The following is a 25,447-nucleotide window of genomic DNA, read 5'->3' on the forward strand; positions in this document are numbered from 1 at the left end:
TAGATTATGATAAGTGATATTAGGATACAAAGTGAACCTGCTGTGTGTGTGTGTGTGTGTAGGCTGGAGATGGAGCAGCTTCAATCTCTGAGGTCAGCAGTCAGAGAGGAACTGCAGGAGCTGGAACAACAGCTGGAAGACAGACTGATGGAACACACACCACACAGGGTATATATGCAAATACACATGCACACTCCCTCACACACACTACAGGGAGCTTAAATGGTTGAAGGTCTGTGAAAATACCTGGGACAAGATGGAATGAGTCTAGGACTTCATCATTCCGTCCCTAGTCTTATATGTTGTGTTTTAAAATATATTAGAGTGTTGTCAAGAAACCATAACCTACATACACATACAACTCATACTATACACACAACTCAAAATATAATTACACAACATGGGGTATATACACATAAAACACACATTATAAAAAAGCAAAACACACAGCATACATATGCATGCATTTGACTGGTCAGGAGCCATTTCTGCAGTAGATTTTTGAAAGCTTTTTGAGACATTTTATGTGATTTGGAGCTAAACAGATAAACATGATGTGATGTAGTAATGTTGTTAGTCCTGCTCTCTTCCTCAGGGTCTCCATAGGGACAGCAGTATTGACAGTCTGTCCACTGCCTCTGCACTGAGAGCCATGGAGCCGGTCAGCGCGCACACACACACACACACACACACAAACATACACACAATACAAGTCAAACGTTTGGACACACCTTCCCATTCACTTGAATGACAAAGTGTTTTCAAACTTTTGACTGGTACTATACACACACACACATACACATTTGTTATACAACGCTAATAATGCTAGAGTTTCTTAGTGTACGATCTTTTCCTGCCTGTCCAGGTGTCAGACCTCCTCAGAGAGCAGCTCTTCCTCCAGTCAGAGCTCAGCTATGACGGCAACGCCTCCTCCACCAACCCTTCCTCCCGCTCCTCCAGTCCAGTCAGAGGAGAAGGAGGCTGCGAGCAGAAACAAGGCGTGTACCGGGCATCCATCAACATAACCCCTGTCCTCCCTCCTCGACCCAACACACTCACTGAGGAAGAGGAGGAGGAGGAGGAGGAAGGAGGGAGGGATGGTGGTGGTGGAGGAGGGGGAGGAGGAGGAGAAGTACCAGAGGAGGAGGGAGCAGCAGGAGAAGTCAGAGTGGACAACCTGCAGCAGCTCATCAGAGAGGTAACAGTTTGTCAGCAGTTTTACCTCACAGTAAAAATACTGGTACATTTACTACATATGACATATGTTATTACCTACTGACCTATGTACATATGTCAGTGCTTAATGTTTTATGTGTGTAAATGGGAAAACATTTACAAATACAGTCAATGTCATGGCACAGATAGCACTGGTAAAATGATTGGTTGTTAAGTCTAGGGGATTAGATTATTATTCAGTGTTAGTGTTGCAGGTGTGTTGGGTCTAACTCTTTTTTTGTGGACAAAGACAACACTCCATAGGACTGTCTTTCAGCACAGACATGGCAACAGCATAACCAACATGCAGTTGTGGAGAAACAAAGCATTCACAGGGCCTGTCTTATAGAAATGCTCTCTGTGCCTGTGTTACACTGTGAGTCACTAAATGCCCCACACTCACCAAATTGGTCAAAACTGTTCACTCTAGTGTTGCAAGCTACACCACAGCTCTACCACTAAATGTTTTATAGCAGCCTGGTGTCGTTTGTGTGTAATGGCAACATATCTGTCCTGCTGCTGTCAGACGATGCAGGGATTTATTGCAAGTTCTGTGACTACCATTCTCAGGGATCCTTTGAATGAACTGTTTGCTTCTCTCCTCCCACCTGTGCACCGTTCACTCTGCACCGGGCACCAAAATACCACACACACAGGCAAAGCAAATTTCTGTCTGAGCGCTGCTTGTGCTGGTTGTTGCACTGCCATGAAAATAAGGCCCAGTATGTTCACTGTTGCAGAGTGTGCAAACTCAATATTTCAACATATTGACGCTCATAAGAATACATTAGCACTTTAGGAAACATTGCAAAATTATTAGTGATTATTATTGATCATAATTACATAATAACAAAAGCAAGAACGTACACAGTACTACACAGGCAACAATCCAGGTGATCAAAGAAATTTAAGAGCTGTTCAATGTGAGGAGTGTGTAATATTAGCAAAGAGGAAGTAAAGCAACAAGATACTTTTAAGTTTTTGTTTAGTTTCAGAGAAATGTCAAACACAGTCCAATATCTCATAAAATTCCTACCACCAGAGGACTGCAGACCATACAAATGTGACAAGATATTGTATATTCCAAAAGGCATAAACTACAGCATTTCCCACAATGCAGCTGTTTAAACAGGACATGAGTGACAACTGCAGTGTGTTAATGTTCCATCAGGAGCTGTTTGATCAGAGATCTTTCTGTTGTTTTCCAGATTCGAGAGAGTGTGGCGCAGGAGGTCCGACGGGAGATCTACAGCGAGCTGATGGCTGCAGTGTCACCACGGCGATCACCCCTACCGGCTAGACAACACCCCTTGTAGTCACGGCAACACCTTCAGCCTTAGTAACCACAGCCTGAACAGCACTACTGTCTGTCTGTATCACTGTATAGCACAGTAACACTGTCTGTGTGGAACACTATGTGTCTGTAACACTGTATGTCTGTAACACTGATGATGAACTGAACACATCACCTGCATGTTATTAACCCCAACCACCCCATCTGTGGCCCTGCCCTGCTGTTTCCATGTCTGGTTGGTTCTACTGAGGCATTGTGATGCATGCTGGGAATACCAGTCTGGACCAGGATATCCCCATGAACCATCAGCGATGTGTTGTCTTTTTCTCACGTCCATTTCTTATTTCTAACCTGTTGTGATCAAAAGCCAGGCCTTAAACTACTACCACTGCCAGTAATACCACTAGTACTGCTAACAGTACTACTGCCAGTACCACCACTACAAATTGATCAGGGTTAAATGTAGTCAGTAGTGACTGTTCAGTACTACAGCAGCTCCGTCCACAGCTGCGAGCCACCACTGTTAAAGGGTTGGTTCACCCACATTACAAAAACTTCCTCTCTTGTTGCTGGTATTATTTATCCTGGTTTTGAGATATCCATCACTGATTCTCTCCCTCCTCCTCAATACAACGGTGAACAATCAAATTTAATTTGTGGTGTTCACAGCATTGAAAACATTGCACAAAAAATGCAGCAAACACTAGATGTAAGTGAGGAAATGTCTTTTGGTAATTTGGCTGAACTGACCCTTTAACATGTTATCAGAACAACAGATAAGGGACCAACTTCCTTATAAAAGACTATAAATACCGTAGCTATCTTTTAACTATGCACTCATGCCTTTTAGTAAGGAGTTACATTCCTTAATCCTTAAGAAGAGCAGAATCAGCAGAGGGTCAAACTGAGTTTTTTTACTCCTCAAAGTTACTCATTCCATGCACATTTCACCTTTCTGTAAAAATGTTCATAGAGGGTTTTAAGGTATACAATTATGGGATTATGATCCTGCAACTGTCTACATTCCTTCATCATCATCATCATTGTCATCATCATTGTCATTGTGCTCCTCTTCCTCTTACCTTCTCCACAGTAGAATCTGTCACTTTCTGTGATTTCTTTCATGTGACATTGCCCCTTGCTGGTCAGTTGATCTGCCAAAGAAAGTCATGACTGTACATATTTAGCTCATAATTAACTTTTTATTTTCAAGTGAGAAGTTAAAAGCCCCAGTCTGACACACAGGTGTTATCAGTTATTTTAGCCAATGAGCTAAAATAACAAAAGTCCATTATTAAGATCTGTAACAGCTGCAGAGAGACCCCAGGTGAACTGTATGGTATGGAGTCCTATAGACAGGATGGGGAGAACCCCACTAATGTAAGAAATGTTTTAATAGATTTTTTTTTCACAACATTTCACATTTTATTTATTCATTTAACTGTAAGTATATTTTCGGTAAGTTTTATTCTCTAAATGTTTCAAAGCCTGAGGTGCAGAATACTAAATCCCATTAAGTCTCATTTATTTTGTTTTGTAGTCAAATGTGAAGATAATTAGCCTAAATGTGTAGTTATACAATGGAAACTTCCATGCATGGAATTTATCTCCCAAATTCTCAGAAACATTGCTGAAGACATTTTTGTGTCTTCAATGGTAGTTATATCTTTGACTATAAGACAAAAGCTGTGAATGAGGCAGGACACCATGGTGAGCCAACACCACTACTGTACAGCTGTTCATTTTCCTTAAATCAATGGTGCTATATACAGGCATGTACACGACACTTTGTTTGAATCAGTGTACATTAACAGATCCTTTTATAGCAGACATTTTGACTTGTCAAAGCAGGAAAAGCACAAGTTTAAATAACAACATTAACAATGGTCTCCAGTCCATTAATTGTCCCAGTAAGCCATGTCAGTGAGTGAGCCTGAAACTGGCTCACCTAAATGCAATGCAGCCATCATTAACGTTATTATTTACACCTGTACTTTACTGCTTTGACAAGTCAAAATGTCTGCTGTGAAAATGGTCTAATGCTAGTTAAGGCTTATCTGGGCCTTAACCTAACCCATTGTGGAAGTTCATGAAAATTTAAGCTAAAATAAATGAGCAACGAGCCTTAACTTAATAAATGCTGTTTTAATTTAAAACACTGATATTTTGGGAAATCCTCTTGAAATGTCACTTTGACATCACATCTCCCACTTGGTGAAAACAACTACAGAAGTGTCAAAATGTTGCCAAAATGACTGCAAAGCCACCATTGCTGGCAGTAATACAATGCATTCAGCTCATCTAAAAGCAGCTGTACACTATGTTGTTAATGAACCGCTCCAAATACTTAACACTGCTAAAGCTATTTAAAGTATGTGACTATAATGCTAGCAGTGAACACTCCCAAATAGGAATAACATGAGGTTTTCCAAGCCTTCCTGTTCTGCTAACACTGTTTGAATTTAGCATTAACTATTTTACCCAGAAGCAGTTGATAGGTAGGGCCTCCAAAGCTGTCTCATTTACATGTTCACGTTCAAAATTCAACCGTAATACATTGTGAAATAGGTGTTGCTGGAAGCTTTATGTATAGGCTTCTTGTTGGACTAGCTGGCAAACTCACCTGTAACATGCTAGCTAAGCGGGAAAATGTTAGCGCTAGCCAACCATAGCAGCCCATCAAGGTAGTTGGCTTGCTAATGTGGTCACTATACAGACAAAAAGATAATACAGTTACAGTTTCAGGGGTGTATTTGTATAATTGACTCCTGTGTGATGACTGACCATGCTGCATCTGTTTTGTGGAGCCGTTTATACTTCAGGAGGGCAGGGTTATATAAAACTGGAAGGCGGTACATAGCTAATATGACAGCTTCCTCACTTTTGGACTCTTGATCTTTCAAAGTCCAGCACTGTCAAGACTCTTTACGACGGCACAAATTCACATGTCACAGTTTGAGGTGAAGCAAAAAAATCAGTCCGGTTAGTTGATTGACAGAAAATTAGTTGTCAACAATGTTAATAACTGATTAACTGTTCAAGTCATTTATCATGGAAAGCTTCCAAATATTTGCTGGCTCAAGCCTCTCTCGTGAGACTTTTCCCCCATGCCATTTTATGTCATCATGAATTGAATATCTTTGTTTTTAACTGTTAGTCAGACTTAGACAAAAACAAGACATCACCTTGGAAATTGTGACACTTTTCACTATTTTGTGGCATTTTATAGACTGAACGATTAATAGATTGATAGAAAAAATAAAAGTCATGACAGATTGATTGATAATGAAAAGAATCGTTAGTTGCGTTAGGACAGAGGTGGAACATGCCAACCCCACTATGAGGACAAGACTTTTGAGATGCTGCATGGTCACTGCATCCTGCTGTTATTGGTTGACAAATAGCTTCCACGCTAACTGCTGCTAAAACCACAATGTCTCCTTTTTATATTTTTATTAACCTCTTCAATAAACAAGATACAACATGTAAATCAGACATCTTTGGAGCTAATGGAAAGTGGGTTTTTTCTGTCTTGATGGAGCTAGGCCCTGCAGTTACCCCCTGTCTCCAATCCTTGTGCTTAGCAACATCCTGAACAAGAGTTCATAAAATGTTTGACTGTTGAGTGTGTGTTGGTTGGTACCGAGCAGGTGAACAGGTCAGCATGTGATGTCATGAAGTTATATGGCGGTCAGGCTTAGATGTCAAAGGTTACTCTGCAGCAGCGGGTTTCGGTAAGTTGTCATGATGATAGTGATGATGATGATGATGATGATGTTGATGATGATGTAATGACTGGTCAGAGGGAGGAGCTTAGTGACCAGACCATGTATGGGTGAGCGGGCAGTGCTGCCCAAATCGTGGCTGTGTTAGCATGTTAGCTCCACACTGTCTGATGACAAATCCGTGTGCAATATTATGAACATCTACACTGATTACTGAGATTATTCTTAATAAATTATCAATAAATCCCTGCTTACATTTCACCTGTGAACAGTCATATACCTGCACATCTAATACAATTGAATCTGAAACTTACTAGTTTTATTGGGAGAAACTGAAAGAAAATCAGATTTTTCCTCTTCCTCTTTGCACAGAACTGATTGATTAATTTCTCCTTAATTGCAAATGACCAATTACTGAACATCTGTTTTCTAAAGCGTTAAAGCCTTTTTGTAGTGTCTGTGTGGTCACACAGGTTTCTGGATATACCTTCAGTTATCAAAGCCCGAAAATCAAAAACCTTGGAAGAGTTGCGGTGAAACAAGCATTCGGCGCCTGCCATTGCTGTGGCCATGATAGGCTCAGAGACCTGTCAATCAAGGCAAACACACACCCTAAATACCTCTTTTAAATCCTCTTAATGGAACAATGATTCTTGGATAATGGATAATTTCCACACAAACTCACATTAGAATTGAAATTATCTACTGAAAGCTGAACTTTGGAAAACAAATGTTGACTTTGTGTGCGTGGATGTTCATTCTTGACCTTTGGGTATAATATATGGTAAAGAGAATCTAAGCTCAAGGTCCACTTATTAATAATTATGAGCTTTCAGGCACATCTCACAGTCTTTATCCAACAATTGGGTAATCATTTGTGAATGTGAATTTCCTATTATGTGAATGCTCCAAATCATTACTAAGTGGACCTTTGATCTCACTTTATCTTCACCATTTATTGAATGTGTGTTTGTAGAATTTTTTTTTTTTTTTCATGTTCACTGATCACAAACTCTGCTCTGCTGGACCATCACTCACTGTGAGCTCTGAGGCTCTACATGTTTTTTTTGTTTGTTTGTTTTGACTGATCAAGGATCCTTCACACACTTCTAATTACACTTTACTGTCTGACTGTTGGTGTCTTTTAATTACTATTGATGTCTATTAATGATAATGTGTATTTTGTATTGATGTCTTGTCCGCGGGATGCAGGGATGGATCACTCTGTAGAGATAAGAATAATAAAGATGTATTTATTTTTAGTACAGCTGAGTGCTGTCTTACTTGTGACGTGATGTGTGTGTGTGTGTGTGTGTGTGTGTGTGTGTGTGTGTGTGTGTGTGTGTGTGTGGTGTGTATGATGGAGGGAGGAAGGAAGGAAGGCTGTTAATCACATAAACACTGAATCTTCATAAGACCTTCCAGTGAGTTTTTGCTGTAGTTTCCAGCCTTAAACCAGCACACAAAGATATAGAAAGTACTCAGAGCTCAAACCATAATATAATTATAAAATGTTATATATTGTTATAGAATAAACTACACTTCGTCTCACATTTCAACTCCTTTCAGTTGGGTCTTCAACAACTTTCAGCACTTCCATTTCAACTGAAACTTCAATGTCACTCAGTTGGTGCTTACACTTAAACTGACACTCAACTGAAACTAGACTGAAACTTGAACTTCTTTCAGTATTTGTATTTTTACTGCTACTGCTCTTTCACTATATATTTCAACTATTTCAAATGCAAAATTTCAGCAGTAAGCACAGAATATCTAGCCTTTTTACAACAATTTACAACAACTTTTTCCATCGATCATTCCTAGTTTCCCTATCCTTACTAACAAGGAACTAAAAACACAACATCCTTGGAGGAGGTGATGATGATCACCACCAGGGGGCGAGTCCTCCGTTCAAACCTGGCGATGAAATCCGGAAGTGACCCCTGACTTGCAGGAAGTATTGAAGGTTATTGTAGGAAGTTTTCCGCCATAACGGCACTGATTTACCGGAGGGACGAAACGCCGGAAAACAGAACGGTAAGACGATATAAACGCTAAAAATAGACAGAATAGCAAAAGAAGGCAGAATATCTCTTCAAATACGGTCGGTTTCAGCGACAGACTAGCTGATAATCAACTGGAGGTAAGGTAGCATTAGCAGACGAGCTAACTAACTCACCCAAACACACATGGCCATAAAACCCAGACGTTCGTTGGAAATAGTTTTGTAGTCACAAGTAGAGTATTTGTTTTAATAACTTGGTCAAAGTAACCTTACATGACTAATTTAGAAGTACGGACTTCTTTTATAGTTGACATGAGTATCAAATCCGGTCTGAGATACGTTCACTTCACGTAGTGTTGGTGCGTCTTGTCAGTTGTCTACAGGTTTAACTCTTTAAAGCATCACCTGAAACTCTCCAGGCATCTTTTAAAGGGTCAGTTCACCCAAATAACAAAACAAGCCACATGCTGGTAATTTATCTATCTGCCGAGATTGTGAGATATCTGTCTCTGACATTAATATTGAGACAGAGCTGAAATATAACATTTGAAAATCTCAAACAGTAACATGTCCTGATCTTTGCTCATGAAACAACAAGACAAGTCTGTCTTAAAACAACAGTCAGGAGCCCAAATGAACAGTGAAACATGTTTTTCTTGCTGTAATCATTCCTCCTGTTCATACTGACCATTAGAAAATCCCTTCATAATGCACTTACAATGTAAAATTCACAGTCCTCCTTCTGTGCAAAAATGTATTTAAAAGTTTATCTGAAGCTAATATGAAGCTACAGCATCCAAATGAATCAAATCAAGCAGATATCTTTCAATGTTACAGTCTTTTTGTTACTATACTTCACCGCAGCTCAACAGGAAAACTATTAAGCCAAAAGAGTGACAGTTAAATTTTGGCATTGAAAACAAAACCTGAACTGAAAAGGGAAACATTGGCATTGACACATTTGTGTTGGAAAAAAAAGTTCAGCTGAAAAATAAAACATGGGCATTTAAAAAAAATTACAATCTTATTAGCTTGTTTTATTTTGATATTTTTTGCATTGCAATGTATTTTTCAATGTCAATCTTCAGATTTGTTTCTTCATGTCTGTTTTTTTTTTTTTTATGGGTTCAGTTTTTTCTCAGTGTCACTGGTTTTCAGTTTCCACTTTCCGTCAGCGTTTTGGCGTAGAGAGGAGTGCCCTTGCTGGGCCTACATTACCCAGTATACCTTGTGATCCAACAATACTCAAAGGCAGCGGCAGAGATTTTGATCCAGACCGTTGTAATTTTCGCTCTAGGACTGTTAATATGTCACTTTATTAAGAGTTTATATTCAGAACAGATGAAATCTAACACTTATAGCTGCCACATTAGTTTGTCTGAATGATCAGTGAAGCTTCATGTTTTAACTGGACAGAACAACAGAGCTGCCTCTGTGGCTCTATATGTACAGACATCACTCCATTCACATAAATGTAACAGATCAGTCTGTATTACATGTCTGTTTATTTTATGAAGCTACATAACTTACAGACTGGATAACATAATTTACTGCATCTCTCTGTCAATGAGATTATTTATCACACATTTTTTATAATCTTAAAGCTGTGTGTGTTTTGTTTCAGATATGGACTCTCCAAGCAGAAGCCGCAGTCCCAGTCCTGCTCAGAGAGAACACAGTGGTGAGTAAAACCTGCTGTCATTGTGCTGTATTGTTGTAGTAACTGTACAAGTAGCTGTAGTATTTATACCCACCTGATATCCTAATGCCGTTCTCTCTCTCTCTCTGTCTTCAGGACAGTCAGAGGAGGAGTCCAGTCCAGCAGGAGAGAGGCCCCAACAGGCTGACTCTGTTGAGAAAAGCCCCAGAGAGAGGTTGTCCCTTCAGGCCAGTCCTGCAGACCGTCCCCCCTCCAGGAGCCCGGCCTCTAGCAGCTCAGACAGCAGCAGTAGTGATGATGATGATGAGGATGAACATCACGGGGCAACGAGGAAGATAAGGAGCAGCGTGGCTCAGATCAAAGTAAGGAATGCAAACTTCAGTTTTACAGTAGGCAGGTTAACACAGTGCATGTAAATAACCTGATGTCTCTCAGTAACCTGATTTCTTGTAATCATAGTCATTGGTGCAAAGGTGTTTTTATTAGTGATGGTGTTGAGGTTGAATGTGGTGTTGTGAAGGATGAACTTCAAGTTGCTATCGAGGTTGAAGTTATTATGTACAGTACAGTTGAACATTTTGGGGGAAAAAAACAGTAAAAAACACTGCTGACACTCTGTTTGTTTGTTTTTACAGAGATCCAGATCCAGGTCCAGAGAGCGAGACAGATCCAGCTCCCGAGAGCGAGACAGATCCAGGTCCAGAGAGCGAGACAGATCCAGGTCCAGGGGACATGACAGATCCAGATCCAAATCCAAATCCAGAGAAAGAGACAGATCCAGGTCCAGAGGGAGAGACAGATCCAGATCCAGAGGGAGAGACAGATCCAGATCCAGAGAGAGAGACAGATCCAGATCCAGAGAGCGAGACAGATCCAGGTCCAGAGGGAGAGACTGGGAGCGGCAGCATTACGACAGAGGACGCTATGCACGGTAACACACAGCTTGTTGATGTTCAAGATTATATGAAACCATGTTTATTTATATTTTAAATATCTACCAACACAATTCTTCACAAAAGATTCTTAGTAAAAAAAAAAAAAGACAAACTACAAATGAAAAGGAGAAAAATTAATAAAACTAAGAACCTATAAGAATATTTCATTTTGATCTGTGTCATATATCTCTTAATATTCTTCTCTAAAATCATTTCATAGGACATTGATTTAGTTAACAGCCAGGCTTATAATGAAAAGCCAGGCTTGAGTGTACCCTGCAAACTGAACCTGGAATTTAATTTGTTTTTGTCTCACCCAGGGATCGCTACAACGATCGGTATGATGACAGGGACAGGCGCTTTGAGCGGCGGACCAATCGGGACGCAGAGTTCGATCACAGGAGGCGGGGTCGCTCCCCTTCCCCTCCGACTGACAGGGAGCCGGTGGCGGCTGATGAGCCGCCGGTCAAGAAGAAGAAGGAAGAGCTCGACCCCATCCTGACGAGGACGGGCGGAGCTTACATCCCCCCCGCCAGGCTGCGCATGATGCAGCAGCAAATCAGTGACAAGAGCAGGTAAATGTGCGCTTAATTCTTTCTTTTATAGGATTAGACATGATCCCGGTGTAAATCCTCTATACTTCACATTCCTGCTGATCACTTCCTGTTACCGTCTATGTTAATGTTACCAATAATTCCCCACCCACTGTGCAGCCTGGCCTATCAGAGGATGAGCTGGGAGGCCCTGAAGAAGTCCATCAACGGTCTGATCAATAAAGTCAACGTTTCCAACATTGTCAACATCATCCAGGAGCTGCTGCAGGAGAATATCGTCAGGGGGAGGTGAACTTTAACACACCAACACACATCACTACGACACTCAGTATTCAAATAAAGCATCTTCTACGGCAGTATTAGTAGCTTTAGCAGCTACTGCTTAGAATGTAGAAGTGTTATTTGAACTCACTGTTTGATTTTGTTTGTGATGAGTAGAAAAATGCATAATGTAAATATAATTTTTCTGTCTTGTTTTAAGTCCCTTCCCCTGATTAGTGTGATTGGTTCAAGAGAAACAACCAACTTTTCTTGACTTGCTTGTCTCTCTGACATCCTGTCTGTGTACCTGTCTCCTTGTCTGTCTGTCAGGGGTCTGCTGGCTCGCTCAGTGCTGCAGGCTCAGGCAGCATCTCCTATCTTCACCCATGTATACGCTGCTGTCGTCGCCATCATCAACTCCAAGTTCCCTCAGATCGGAGAGCTGATCCTCAAACGCCTCATCCTGACCTTCAGGAGAAGCTACCGTCGCAACCTCAAGGTACCTGTCTGTCTGACCACCTGTCTGTTTCCTCATCTGTCTGATAGAGAGAAGTAGAAAACACACACCATACAGTTGTTGATTAGTGGATGAATAGATTATGAATGCCTTTTGAATTTTGAGCCCTAAAAGACACAAATGAACATGAGCATAGCTCTATTTCTGTGATGGTGCAACAACCAGCTCATCCCATGCTCTTACAGTTTGGTATTTTCCTGAACTTGAAAGTAGCTGTGTGTGTGTGTGTGTCTGGTGTGTGTGTGTGTGTGTGTGTGTGTGTGTGTGTGTGTGTGTGTCTGTGTGTGTGTGTGTGTCTGTGTGTGTGTGTGTCTGTGTGTGTGTGTGTCTGGTGTGTGTGTGTGTGTGTGTCTGTGTGTGTGTGTGTCTGGTGTGTGTGTGTCTGGTGTGTGTGTGTGTGTGTGTCTGGTGTGTGTGTGTGTCTGTGTCTGTGTGTGTGTGTCTGTGTGTGTGTGTCTGTGTGTGTGTGTGTGTCTGTGTGTGTGTGTGTGTGTCTGTGTGTCTGTGTGTGTGTGTGTCTGGTGTGTGTGTGTGTCTGTGTGTGTCTGTGTGTGTGTGTGTCTGTGTGTGTGTGTGTCTGTGTGTGTGTGTGTGTGTGTGTCTGTGTGTCTGTGTGTGTGTGTGTCTGTGTGTGTGTGTCTGGTGTGTGTGTGTGTGTGTGTGTGTGTGTGTGTGTCTGTGTGGTGTTTTGATGCCAAGCACAGAGCACATTGTGCACAGGTGGGAGAAGAGGTTCATTCAAGTGAAGCAGTGCAAAGCCAGTTGTTGGTATTTAGGTGGAAATTTGGTGGATGTTGTGCTGAGAATAGATGTCTCAGAACCACGTCTGTTTATGTCACTCGACTGGCAAATTAAATACTCAGAGCAAATACACAACAATAACAGATTAATGCTTCAAATGTAAATAAACATTCAAACAGTTTCATTAAAGGCTTTCCAACCAGTAGATGTGTTCAGTATAAAAAAAAACTTTTAATGTGGTTAAAGCAGAAACCTCTATAAATTACTATGAGTGATTCTTACATTATCTGTTGTCCATAGCAGATTTATACCAGAATATATATATATATATATATATATATATATATATATATATATATATATATATATATATATATATATATATATATATATATATATATATATATATATATATATATATATATAATAAATCTGCAGCGTCTGATTTGAGAAGTGCCAGACAGCAGAGTCATTTCTCACAACTGTCTTCATGAAACCACCTGAGAATGACACCAGGCTGCTACAGAATAACCACACACACACCTCCACACACATCAGACTGCTTGATTAGAACTCGCTGTTCTCCTTGTTTGTGTAGGAGACATTAGATTATCGGGGCTCATCAGTCCTGTGTGTCATGGCCTGCTTTTCCATCTTGTCAAAACTTAGTCTTTCAAAGTGTTTCTTGAAATCTGCAATAAGTGTCCTGTTGTTGTTAGTTTTAGTGATGTATTAAAACCAGTCTTTCTTTTGTTTTTCAGCAACAGTGCCTGACAGCCTCAAAGTTTGTGGCTCACCTCATCAACCAGAACGTGGTACGTCCTGCCGTCTGACTGTATTAATGATGAGGGGTTTCAGTGTTGATGTTCAGCTCTAATGAGGTGTGTTTACTTCCCTCTCTCTCTCTCTGTTTTTCTGCTCCGGTGTCTCTCGCCCACAGGCCCACGAGGTTCTGTGTCTGGAGATGCTCACTCTGCTGCTGGAGCGTCCGACCGACGACAGCGTGGAGGTCGCCATCTCCTTCCTGAAGGAGTGTGGACTCAAACTGACCGAGGTCTCCCCCCGAGGAATCAACGGTACACTTACAGATACAACTGTTCATTCACAGTTATCATTGTCCCTCATAGTTTGAGATGAGCCTCAGTTAGAGCTGATATGACTGGTTGATCAACAGGGAACAAATCATTGTGATAAGTACAAGTAATGTAATAATCCATTTCAGAGCCATTGTTAGGATCCAAACTTTAACTTCAACTTTAACAAACATGCTTTGTTACAAAGCTGTTGTTGTATCAGCAGCCAACGTGTCTCTCTTTTCTCTCTTTTCAGCCATATTTGAGCGTCTCAGGAACGTCCTCCATGAGTCGGCCATTGATAAGAGGGTCCAGTATATGATCGAGGTGATGTTTGCCATCAGGAAGGACGGTTTCAAAGATCATCCAGTGATCCCAGAGGGCCTGGATCTGGTGGAGGAGGACGACCAGTTCACCCACATGCTGCCGCTGGACGACGAGTACAACCCCGAGGACATCCTCAGTAAGACACAGAGAGAGCTCTAAAACTCTGTCTGCAGTCTATATTAGAAACTGAAATCTGTTAATGAAATGAACTGTGATACATGTAGCCCTAATCTGTGTGTGTGTGTGTGTGTGTGTGTGTGTGTGTGTGTGTGTGTGTGTGTGTGTGTGCGTGTGTGCGTGTGTGTCTGTCACTTAGATGTGTTTAAGATGGACCCAGACTTCCTGGAGAATGAGGAGAAATACAAAACCATAAAAAGAGGTGAGAACGCACACAGACGTCGCACTCTGACCATCTAATCAGCTGTCACTCCCTTCACAGTTTAACCAATCAGATTTGACTTCCTGTCAGATATCCTGGACGAGGGCAGCAGCGATTCAGGGGAGGAGGGAGACGGCAGCGACGAAGATGAAGATGACGAAGATGAGAACGAGGAGGAAGAAGGTAAGCGAGACGGGTCGACATGCTGACCTTTTCTTTCTCAAATTAAAGGCTCATTCTGCTGATTTTACTGCTCAGCCTGTGAAAACAGTTGTATAATGTCCCCTGATGATGTTTTAGTGATGTCATCAGGGGGTGGGGTTTGAAAGACGTCTGTCGTTAACAAGCAGGGAGGCTCAAATGAAAAGATACTATCTAGTTGCATTATAGAAAACATAGGATCCAGTGTTTTTGATTCATACTAGGGATTAAAAGTCAGAATATCTCAGCTCTGATGCCTCCCTCACCACTCAACGGGGGCTGGAGACGGGAGACTTTCGTCTCCTCACACAGACAGCTGCTCTGATGACTTCCCCCTGTCCTGTGCATGAGCATCAACGCCCCCTGCTGATTGGCTGGAATAGTGTTGTTTGGCTCACTCTGAGCCACTGTGTTTACATGCCCTTTAACAGAGCACACAGAAGGGACAGCTATCAGACTATGAGAAGATACTCGCTGAATTGGTCAAAAGGTGTATTGGATTAGAATCATTGACTTTATCTTTGATCTGTCTCTAACAAGTCCCACAGCTTTATGAAAGTGCAGGTCTATATCACTGGAGTACTGCTTTAAAATGTCAGATAAAAAGTCAAGTAGTTCACAAATCAAACTGACCTTGTCATAAAGCTTAAAGTTAGGAGGTAGAAAGGAGATAAATTGCAGTGTGAAGCTTATATGGAGAGTTAAAGGACACCTCACTCATCCTGTTTACTGTTCACTGTTCTAATATGAAGCTGATGTTGACACAATACACAACCTTAAAGATGACCTCTCCCTCTCTCCCTCCCTCCCTCTCCCTCCCTCAGGTGAGAAGGTCACCATCTTTGATAAAACAGAAGTCAACCTGGTTGCTTTCAGAAGAACCATCTACCTCGCTATACAGTCCAGGTACACACACACACAAACGTGTGCAGTGTAACACACACTCGAATACACACTCACACACTTAGTGACTCACTTGTCTCCCGGGGTGTTGGCAGTTATTTACAGCTCCTGCTATATTTGATGGACTTGGACTAATATTTAAAGGTGTGTGTGTGTGTGTGTGTGTGTGTGTGTGTGTGTGTGTGTGTGTGTGTGTGTGTGTGTGTGTGTAGCCTAGTTACCATGGTTTTATTGAAGAACTGTTCACAGGTTTGGAGACCAGGATGAAACACTGCAACAGATTGTGTGTTTATGTACAGAATGTGTGTAATTTTTTCAAACAAGAGTGCACACACACACACACACACACACACACACAATTACACATGAACTCACTGATTTACACTTTTAAACTGATTGATTGTTTCTGCAGTTTGGACTTTGAGGAGTGTGCTCACAAACTGATCAAGATGGACTTTCCTGACACCCAGACGGTGAGTTCACACACACACACACACACACACACACACACACACACACACACACACACACACACACACACACACACACACAGACACTTTTATGATGTAAAAGGCTGCAATGACTCAGTATAAATGAGTATAAATGTGAGAAGTTGTCTTTCTCTCAATGTTCACCTCAGGATTGAGTTTTTCCACAGGGGATACAAGGAATACTGAAATGAAAACACCAATCACTTCATCAATTACTCGATTAATCGATTAGTTGACGGAGAGAATTAATCTGCAACGATCGTGTCAATCAATCAATCATTACATCATTTATTGAGCAAAAATGCCAAACTGAAATGTGAGGATTTACAGCTGTTGTGTTATCACGATAAATTGAATATCTTCATCATCCAAACACACTGCTGACCAGCAGGTCGTGCTGTTAAACAAGTTCATTGTTTGTGGATGAAGATGTAGCTTCCACATTGCTGTAAACACACTGCATGTGTGTCTTTTGCTTGTTAGAAGATTCACATCTGTGTGTGTGTGTGTGTGTGTGTGTGTGGTCCTGAGGCCAGGATGTGTAATAGTTACTTTCAGACATTGGCAGTTACAGGTCAGCTGTGTGTGCGTGTGATAGAAAGCGCTATGAGAAACATCATGTATCAGAGGACAATCAGCTCTGTGTGTGTGTGTGTGTGTGTTATTGTTTGCATCTTTGTGAGGACCTGTTGGTGTGTTTGATGTTTGTCTCCGTGGCATCTCTTCAGAGAGGTGTCTCCTATCTAACTGTCAGTTGTCATCTTTGTCAGCAGAAATGACAACTGCCACTAGAGTTAGTTGTAACACTTTGAATGTGTCCAGCCCACTCATATTAAAACATGAACCCTTAAATATGTACTTGATAGCTACATACATGATATCATGCTCAAAGACTGAGGCTAAAGCTAACATGTCCCAGGCAAAGAAGTTAGCATCCTCCCCAGCTGATGGTCCATGTGGAAGACGTGGATATTGCAGTGCAGAACTAGTTAGCTCCAGTATTCAAGTATAACAAGCAGGTCAGACTGTTATTTAGTTTTAATAAGCATGTTTGGCAGCTTAGTTCACATGCTTGTTTGTATTTTCAAACAGTATGTTTTCAATTCAGTGTTAGAAGAGAAAAGGCTTTTTAGGATGAGGACTAAATCATGTGTTCAGGGGTAATATTTCTAGGGTTTCTAACCTTCCCCAGATCCAGTAAATAGAATGACAGAGCCGCTAATTGAAATGCAAAACACAAAGTCATTCACCAGTTTTGAAGGCGAAACAAAGCCGCGTCCATTTTTATTGTCCGTCAACCAGCAGCACCGCCGGCACTACAGAAAGCACCTCAATGCCAAACACACTGTGGACTGATGAAAAGGCAATGTCACTCATCTCAGGTTCCAAAAAGGCTTTTAAAATGACTTTATTGATGTGAATCCTAAATGTAGCTGCATCTGAAGCTACAGAGAACATGAGAGGAAACACCTGCTGTACTCTGCATCAACAGTCCTCACAAGTGTCTTGACGTAAACTGAGTGTGTGTTTGTGTGTGTGAGAGAGGTCAGAGCTGATGACCTTGTCAACCAGAGTTTCATCAGCATCAGGACTGAATCACTCAACACAACAGCTGGAACACACACACACACACACACACATACACTCTTTGAATATGTTTGTCCTCTGACACACTATTCTCACAGGCTCTGTCTCTCTCTCTCTCTCACACACACACCCCAACAGAGCCAGGGCCCACTTTCTTGAAAATGATGGATCTTAGAAATGAAGTATAAATGTTCTGAAAGTTTTAAATGTGTTTCCTCACACATTTAATACACTTTAAAATAATGTGACATATTTAACAGCCATACTTTATATTAAAATACAGAAATCACAAAGCATAAATGTTGTAGAAATGTTTTAGACCTGGGATCGCTGCCTTTTCTGATTGAGAAGCACCTGATTGAAACCTAAAATATAGCAGTGGTGCTTCCTATAAGTGTGATGAGGATGCACATCATCTACTGCGGATGTCATTCATTTCTGTATACGACCCACTGTGAGAAAACAACATACACAACATAAAAAAAGGGGGGGAAAGTGCGTATAGAGGCTGAAAACAGAATATCAGGATTGTGGCAGTTCAGCCAGAAGAGGAAGAGGAAGAGGAGGACGATGATGATGACAGAAACTGGCAGATCAGTTCAGTTATTTTTGTTTGTTTTATTTTTTTTTATTTTCTAACTGTACATCAAATGTCACTCAGAGTATCAGTGGTCATGATAAGAGCACAGACTTCAACATGAACCAAAGCAGTAAAAGCCATGATGAAACGTTGTTCCTCCTGCAGGCTCCACAGCCTTAACGACTGTTGACTGCTAATCTACTACTCTATTTCTACTATGCTGTTGTGTCTGTGTGTTACATCACTGACATCTGAGGACATGTCATCACATCTGCTCTCTACACATTGCATACCTGATCAAAACAAACGGTGTTGAGCAGTGGTTTTATCTCCGAGCCTTGCCTCAGCACTACACCTCATTTATCATTATCCAATCAGATCACAGCTGGCTAAGAAGCTTTAACATGAATAAAGAGTCTAAGAGATGTTTCATGTTATCAGAATGAGAACTACACAATATAGTGGTTTAATAACTTGTGTAATAACAGTACACAAGTATCTGCTGTCCAGTCAGCTGCAGGTTTCATTATTACAGCTGCGTAAAACAAACGCACTGGTTCAGATTTTGCATCAACATGATGTTATTTTTAATGTGTGTCTGTATGTATGTTATTAACAAGAAATGTTATGTTTGTGTCAACAGAAGGAGCTGTGCAACATGATCCTGGACTGCTGCGCTCAACAGAGAACCTACGAGAAGTTCTTTGGTCTGCTGGCCGGGGTGAGACACACACACACACACACACACACACACACACACACACACACAAACAAACAGGTTAGATAGACTACATTGGAAAAAAAATAGGCCTCAAAGTACAACCCCAATCCAAAAAAGTGATTACTAGTGTGACAATGGAACACTTCCAATTCAGACTAATTGCCTGAACAAGGTTATAAAAGAACCTTTGAACACCACAGTTTTCACAGTGTTGGTCTGGATTGTGTCTCATGCAACATGGCTCCACATGGTGAGGAATTACCTGAACAAGAAAGAAGCCAGATTGTGAGGCTTCATTAAGATGGGAGAGGATACAAGATCCTCAGTAGGCTACTGATCAGAAGCCAAAACACAGTTGCAGCAGTGGTGAGGAGGTACTGGAGGACCCATGCTACCAAAAACAGACGGTGCAGTGGCCGTCCTGGAGAAATGAAAGCATGCGCAATTTGCTGTTTTACGCAAACTCGTGTTGAAAACAGACGAACAAGTACTTTGGACTCAGCACAAGGATTATCTGTGGAAATTGGTGTTTCAGTGACTGTTCAGCCCTTGAATGAAGTTGACCTCTACAGTCAAAAACAAAACTGCATGATTAAACTTTACCAAAGAACATGAAAAAAAAAGCCTTAATACTGGCTGCATGTTCTTTGATCAGATGAAACCAAAATACATTTTTCTGGATCAGATGGGGTCCAGCATGTTTGGTGTGGACCTGTGGACTACCACAGTGACTGCACAGCGCTGGCTGTCCAAACATAGAGGTGGGAGTGTGCTGATACGGAGCTGCATTAGTGCCAAAGGTGTAGGGGAGATGATATTTATAGATGGCACTATGAATGCAAGTTTGTATACCCAAATACTGAATGAAAGAATGACTCCCAACATGACAATGATCCCAAACACACTGCAAAAATCACACAAGAGTTTTTAAAGAAGAAAAAACTATGACCTGGTCAAACCCTGACCAACACAACAACAACAACACCTTTAGAGTATTTAAAATGGAAGGTAGAGCAACAAAACCTCTCCAGCAATCATCTGTGAAGAACGACAGAGGATCTGATATCATCCATGCCCATCAAAAACAAAGGCTGGCATACAAAATATTAAGCAGACAGTCAGCTGTAAAAATGTGCTGAACACACACACACACAACCATTCACCGAGGGACGGACAGAATAACGAACCAGCAACACGTCCGGTGTCCTGCTCGGCTCGTCATCCGTCATATGTTGCTAGGCTACCAAATTTCTTCAAATCCCTTTATAGTCCATGTATAGTATGTACTGTGTGTTTAGAGTTACTCAGCTATAAAAGTGTGTCGTTACTCCTGAATTTCTGAGGATCAAATCTGATCAAACTACACTGACACAGACACATTGATAAATAAAACCCAACACTGTTTTTTATCAACTTGATTGCCATTGATAGCCATGAATAATTAAGGATAGGTTCACATTTTTCAAGTCTGTCTTAAAACAATACTGACATGTTCATATGTGCATTTTGGTTAGTGTTATTGTTCCATCTCTTCATACTGGCTGTAAGAAGGTTGCTTCCTAATTCCAATGTCAGTGATGGGAAAATATCCACAGTCCATATGATGTTTATCTAGATACATGCTCCACAGTCTGATACAAAACCATTTGTCTTGTCAAATAAATGATTCAATTCAACAAATTCTAAAAAAATTATATGTTGTAAACATCAGGCAGTGAACACAGTGTGTACTTAAACGTTACAGAGAAACACTTCAGATATGAAGGCACATTGTCAGGGGCTTTAAAACGTGTGTGTGTGTGTGTGTGTGTGTGCGCGCGCGTGTGTGTGTGTGTGTGCAGAGGTTCTGTCTGCTGAAGAAGGAGTACATGGAGAGTTTTGAGGGGATCTTTGCTGAGCAGTACGACACAATTCACCGACTGGAGACCAACAAACTGAGGAACGTGGCCCGACTGTTCGCTCACCTCCTGTACACGGACTCTGTCCCCTGGAGTGTAAGGATTCTCACATACACACACACACACACACACACACACACACACACACACACACACACACACACATAGAGCAACACAGCCTTTAAATCCATTTCAACCTACTAAACTAAGATTAAACACACATTATTTTTATAGGATTATTCTAATTGATTTAGCTCATAATCCATGTTACTTCCTCTCTCTCTCTCTCTTTGTGCTGTGTCTTGTGAATGTCTCTCGGCCAGGTGTTGGAGTGTATCAGGATAAGTGAGGAGACCACCACGTCGTCCAGCAGGATCTTTGTAAAGATCCTTTTCCAGGAGCTCTGCGCCTACATGGGCCTCCCCAAACTCAACCAGAGGCTCAAAGACCCGTACGAACACACACGCACACACACACGCACACACACACACACACACACACACACACACACACACACACACACACACACACACACACACACACACACACACACAGGACAGCCATATCTCTGCTACACAGAGAACTCAAATTGTGTTGTATTGAAAGCTGAGTCCCTGCTCCCTCTGCTAGCTCCTCTCCTTCAATGTATTTTCTCATCCAGGGTTTCTTTCATCAGTCTTTCTGTTTTCTCTCCATATTCAAAGACAAGTGAGTCTCTGCTGCTGTACTGGACAGAAAAATATGAACATTTGAACGTTTTAAGATGCAACAACAAATATTTTGTTAGCATTCAGTGATAACAGCTCCCACAAGCCATAGGTCAGATGAGTTTCATCTTTTCAGAAGTACAATGAAAGAAACTCTGAGAACACAGAGAGACTAATGGAACAGCGGCTGGTTGAGAGAAGAGACAAAGCTAAGAAATAATAAAAAAAAGAACAATATAGATTTAATATGAGCATGAATATTGTAGGGAAAACACAACAATACTGGAGACTGAATAGCACAGAAAGAAATGAGAACGTTGAAAAATAAATGAAGAAAATGTGTTTGTGCGCGTGCGTGTGCGTGTGCATGTGCGTGTGTGTGTGTGTGTTTAGGACCCTGCAGCCGTTCTTTGAAGGTCTCTTTCCTCGTGATAATCCCAGGAACACTCGCTTCGCCATCAACTTCTTCACCTCTATTGGACTGGGAGGACTGACGTAAGGACTGCTCTTACCACACACACACAAACATACAGTATATACACACATACATATACACAATGTGAAAAAGTATGTAGACACCTGAACATTCCAGCCATCTGTGATGGTTGAATATGTTCTTCATAAACTATTAATCAGCAACTATTTTGATAATCCATCAAAGTCATTTTCAAGCAGAAATACAAAAGTACATTGGATGGTTGGTGGCTTGGTGATACGGCCATAAACTAAATCTAGATACATATATATTTTTTCTTTTTTTGTCCCCAGAATGCAAGATTGAAACATGATATTTTTTCAGACAGTTAAACAATAACAATAAGAAGAATAAACTAGAGGTTCTCCCACACAGCTCTGGATTGTCAGTAACAGATGCTTCAACTAAATACAGACACATCCAGTTTAAATCAGTGTCAGCACAGAGCAGAAAGGTCAGCTCACTAATTGATCTGTTGATGTTTGTCATTCTTGACAAAATCTCTACCTGACAGGCAGGGACAAACTGAACCGAGCAGAATCTCTCATAAGCAGAGATGATAGCTCGTCAACAAACACAAAGTGAGAGCACAGACCAGTGTGCCCAGTCTGTCCCTCCTTTATATGCAGCTGTTAGTCAGACAGCAACCACCTGGAGTCACAACTGTCCCAGAAACTGTGACGCACTTTTACGGGACTGTCATGACTCTAAATGGTTAATGTAGCGAGGTCATTTCTGTTACTTTGACTAAAAATTAAATATAACAACTATTCCATACATCAGCCAGCCCTGTCTTACACTGTAGTAAATGAACTTGGACAAAACAAGACATTTAATGGTGTCACCTTGAGCTCTAGAGAGTTTTTCACTGTCATGTGCAGGCATTTTTCACTATTTTCTGATATTTTATAGACCAAATGACTAATTGAGGAAATTATTGTAAGGATCAATAATAATAATAATAATAATAATAATAATAATGGTGAGTTGCAGCCTTAAACCGTGAACCAAACACAAACTGTGTGTTCATACACACATCTCACACACACTTCTCTCGCTCTCTCTCAGGGACGAGTTGAGGGAACATTTGAAGAACGCTCCGAAGATGATCATGACTCAGAACCAGGAAGTGGAATCCTCCGACTCCTCCTCGTCCTCTTCTTCCTCCTCTTCCTCATCTGACTCCTCCTCCTCAGATTCCTCCAGCGAATCAGATTCAGACTCCTCAGACTCTTCCTCCAGCAGTAGCAGCAGCTCAGGTGCGTCCATATTCATTTACTGTATTTATATATGTCAGGTGTGTATGTGGGTGACCTCACTGCCCCAGGCACTCTGGGTAATGAGGTCCAGTTTCTTTTCTTAAACGTTTTGGGGCATCAGAGCTTGAAGGTGGACACATGAGTGAGTCATAGATTAACAGATGAGTTTGTTTTCATCCTTGTCCTCCAGACTCAGACACCAAACACAGGAAGAAGAAGAAGAGAAAAGAACAAAGTGAGGAGAAGAAGAAGAAAGAGAAGGACAAGAAGAAGAAGGACAAATCCTCCGACAGGAAGCGGGCCGGACGCAAGAACGACGAGGACGACAGTAACGACGAGAAGCAGGCGAGGAAGGAGAGGAAAGGCCGCGCACGTGAGGTGGAGGAGCGCGAGCGTGACCGCGAGCGCGCGCATGAGGGCGCCCGCCGGAGCAGACGAGACGAAAGAGCCGAAGATGAGGAGGAGGAGGAGGGGAGACGAAAAATGGACACTCAAGGCAGACAGAGAGACGGAGAGAGAGAGAGGGAGAGAGACAGAGGGAGGGACAGAGAGAGAGAGCGAGAGCGAGGGAGAGAGAGGGAGAACGATGAGAAGAGAGAGAGGGAGAGAGAGGGAGAGAAGCAGAGGGATAGAGAGAGGGACAGAGAGAGGAATAAAGAGAACAGAGACAGGAACAGAGAGAGAGAGGAGAGGAGGAGGAGATAAAAGCCTTCATCTCTCCGCTCTGAAGCAGCAGCGATGGACTGATGACTGACAGACAAGTGTATCCTCCCTCTTCTCCTTCTGTCATCACTCCTTTCTTCACCTCATCTTGGTGTTTTGGATTTGGGACCTGTCTTACTCTCTATCTTACTGTCTGTCTGTATTTTGTATTATTGATTTTTGTTGTTAATGAAATGAAAAAAAAAAACCATTAAAGTGACTTTAGTTGTTTTTTAATCTGTTTCTGTTTCAACTGTTTCTAGCTCCAGACCAATCAAACTCATAGGAAGCTTCACCTAAAGTGACCTTTTCTAGACATGCGGCCTCTTGTGGTCATGCATATTATGACTTATGATGTTATCTCTCAGTAGCTTGATGTTATAGCACTAAAAAAAAGTTAAAGTTGGTGGTTGGACGATCAGACAAAGTGTCTCACTTTGATATTGTAAACCAGTCAGATCTCATCTCCTACAACAGTCGTTGAACCAACATTGTTTTTTTAACCATGAGCATCATATTTCAATCACCTTAACCAAATATTTTTCAGATCAAAAACGCTCATATGTAGTTTTTGTAGCAGTCATTTGTAACAGTTATAGAAGGTCCTGATGATAGGGCCGTTAGAAGAGAAAACATTGATGTGTCATTTTAGAAGGTGATGATAAACTTTGTTCAGTTTGTTGGCTGCACACAAACACAATTCTTTATACTCATTTTTGCCACAGAAATCATCTCACAGCCAACAGAAAGTGACGGAGTCCACAGAGGACAGCAGGTATGTATCAGATGCTTATGTGTGCTCTAACTCATACAGGTTCATCACTTTCAAAGTATTTTACACTTGAAACTGAAAAGTCTGGGTTGAAAATGGAAGTAATATCTATGTTGGGTCATTCTATGTCAAATCAGATGCGGTTGTTTCAGCATCATCTCCATTGATTTTGTTCAAAACTTGTCTATGAATGGCTCCCAAAACCAAGACCTGTAATATTTCTGTTCAAATCCTGTGTTTTCATATTTTTTCAGCCCTTGATATTAATTCTATTAATAATTTTTATAGCCTCAAAAACACCTTATCTGGGAAGCCGTGTTCAGGCATTAATATCTTGATAAGTATTGTTCATAGCCTCAACAAACTGTACGATGGAAGACAAATGTGTTCTGTTTGCCAAAACCATCAAAAGTCTTTACTGCATGCTGTTTTTTTTATAAGGCCCTAGATTTGGAAAAAAGTGCA

The 25,447-nt window shown here is 41.3% G+C and overlaps 2 protein-coding genes across 6 annotated transcripts in view; both read left to right on the top strand.

Annotated features, from left to right (window-relative positions):
• Positions 1-7,499, top strand: part of itprid2 (ITPR interacting domain containing 2) — a 51,711-nt gene extending 44,212 nt beyond the window's left edge. For all 4 annotated transcript variants that reach the window (XM_044366174.1, XM_044366175.1, XM_044366176.1 and 1 more), the window contains 4 exons: positions 63-168; positions 596-661; positions 866-1,198; positions 2,424-7,499. In XM_044366174.1, the coding sequence (XP_044222109.1) occupies positions 63-168; positions 596-661; positions 866-1,198; positions 2,424-2,531 (613 nt within the window). In that variant the 3' untranslated portion in view covers positions 2,532-7,499. The remainder of the gene's footprint in view (positions 1-62; positions 169-595; positions 662-865; positions 1,199-2,423) is intronic.
• Positions 7,500-8,166: 667 nt separating this feature from the next.
• Positions 8,167-24,430, top strand: cwc22 (CWC22 spliceosome associated protein homolog). 2 transcript variants are annotated; one of them, XM_044366185.1, is made up of 21 exons: positions 8,167-8,271; positions 9,864-9,920; positions 10,035-10,261; positions 10,535-10,548; positions 10,591-10,830; positions 11,155-11,409; positions 11,548-11,676; positions 11,980-12,148; positions 13,669-13,722; positions 13,848-13,983; positions 14,237-14,443; positions 14,624-14,686; positions 14,777-14,869; positions 15,712-15,793; positions 16,203-16,263; positions 19,092-19,169; positions 21,011-21,163; positions 21,391-21,518; positions 22,168-22,269; positions 23,318-23,508; positions 23,699-24,430. In XM_044366185.1, exons 2-21 carry the CDS (start codon positions 9,866-9,868, stop codon positions 24,211-24,213), a joined length of 2,952 nt encoding a protein of 983 aa, XP_044222120.1. In that variant the 5' UTR covers positions 8,167-8,271; positions 9,864-9,865; the 3' UTR covers positions 24,214-24,430. The 2 variants fall into 2 exon arrangements, with proteins under 2 accessions (XP_044222120.1, XP_044222119.1); XM_044366184.1 differs by having other exon boundaries at positions 8,168-8,271; positions 10,535-10,830.
• The last annotated feature ends 1,017 nt before the right edge of the window (positions 24,431-25,447 follow it).

This window comes from Thunnus albacares, chromosome 11 (genome assembly GCF_914725855.1).
Source record: "Thunnus albacares chromosome 11, fThuAlb1.1, whole genome shotgun sequence".
NCBI lineage: Eukaryota > Metazoa > Chordata > Actinopteri > Scombriformes > Scombridae > Thunnus > Thunnus albacares.

What these genes read in the sequence shown, in the direction of transcription:
- cwc22 (XM_044366184.1), top strand. Translation starts at nt 9,866, where the DNA reads ATGGACTCTCCAAGCAGAAGCCGCAGTCCCAGTCCTGCTCAGAGAGAA. An exon ending in ACCTCATCAACCAGAACGTG is followed by an intron (nt 13,723 to 13,847) that starts GTACGTCCTGCC and finishes TCTCGCCCACAG; the next exon opens with GCCCACGAGGTTCTGTGTCT. An exon ending in ATACAAAACCATAAAAAGAG is followed by an intron (nt 14,687 to 14,776) that starts GTGAGAACGCAC and finishes ACTTCCTGTCAG; the next exon opens with ATATCCTGGACGAGGGCAGC.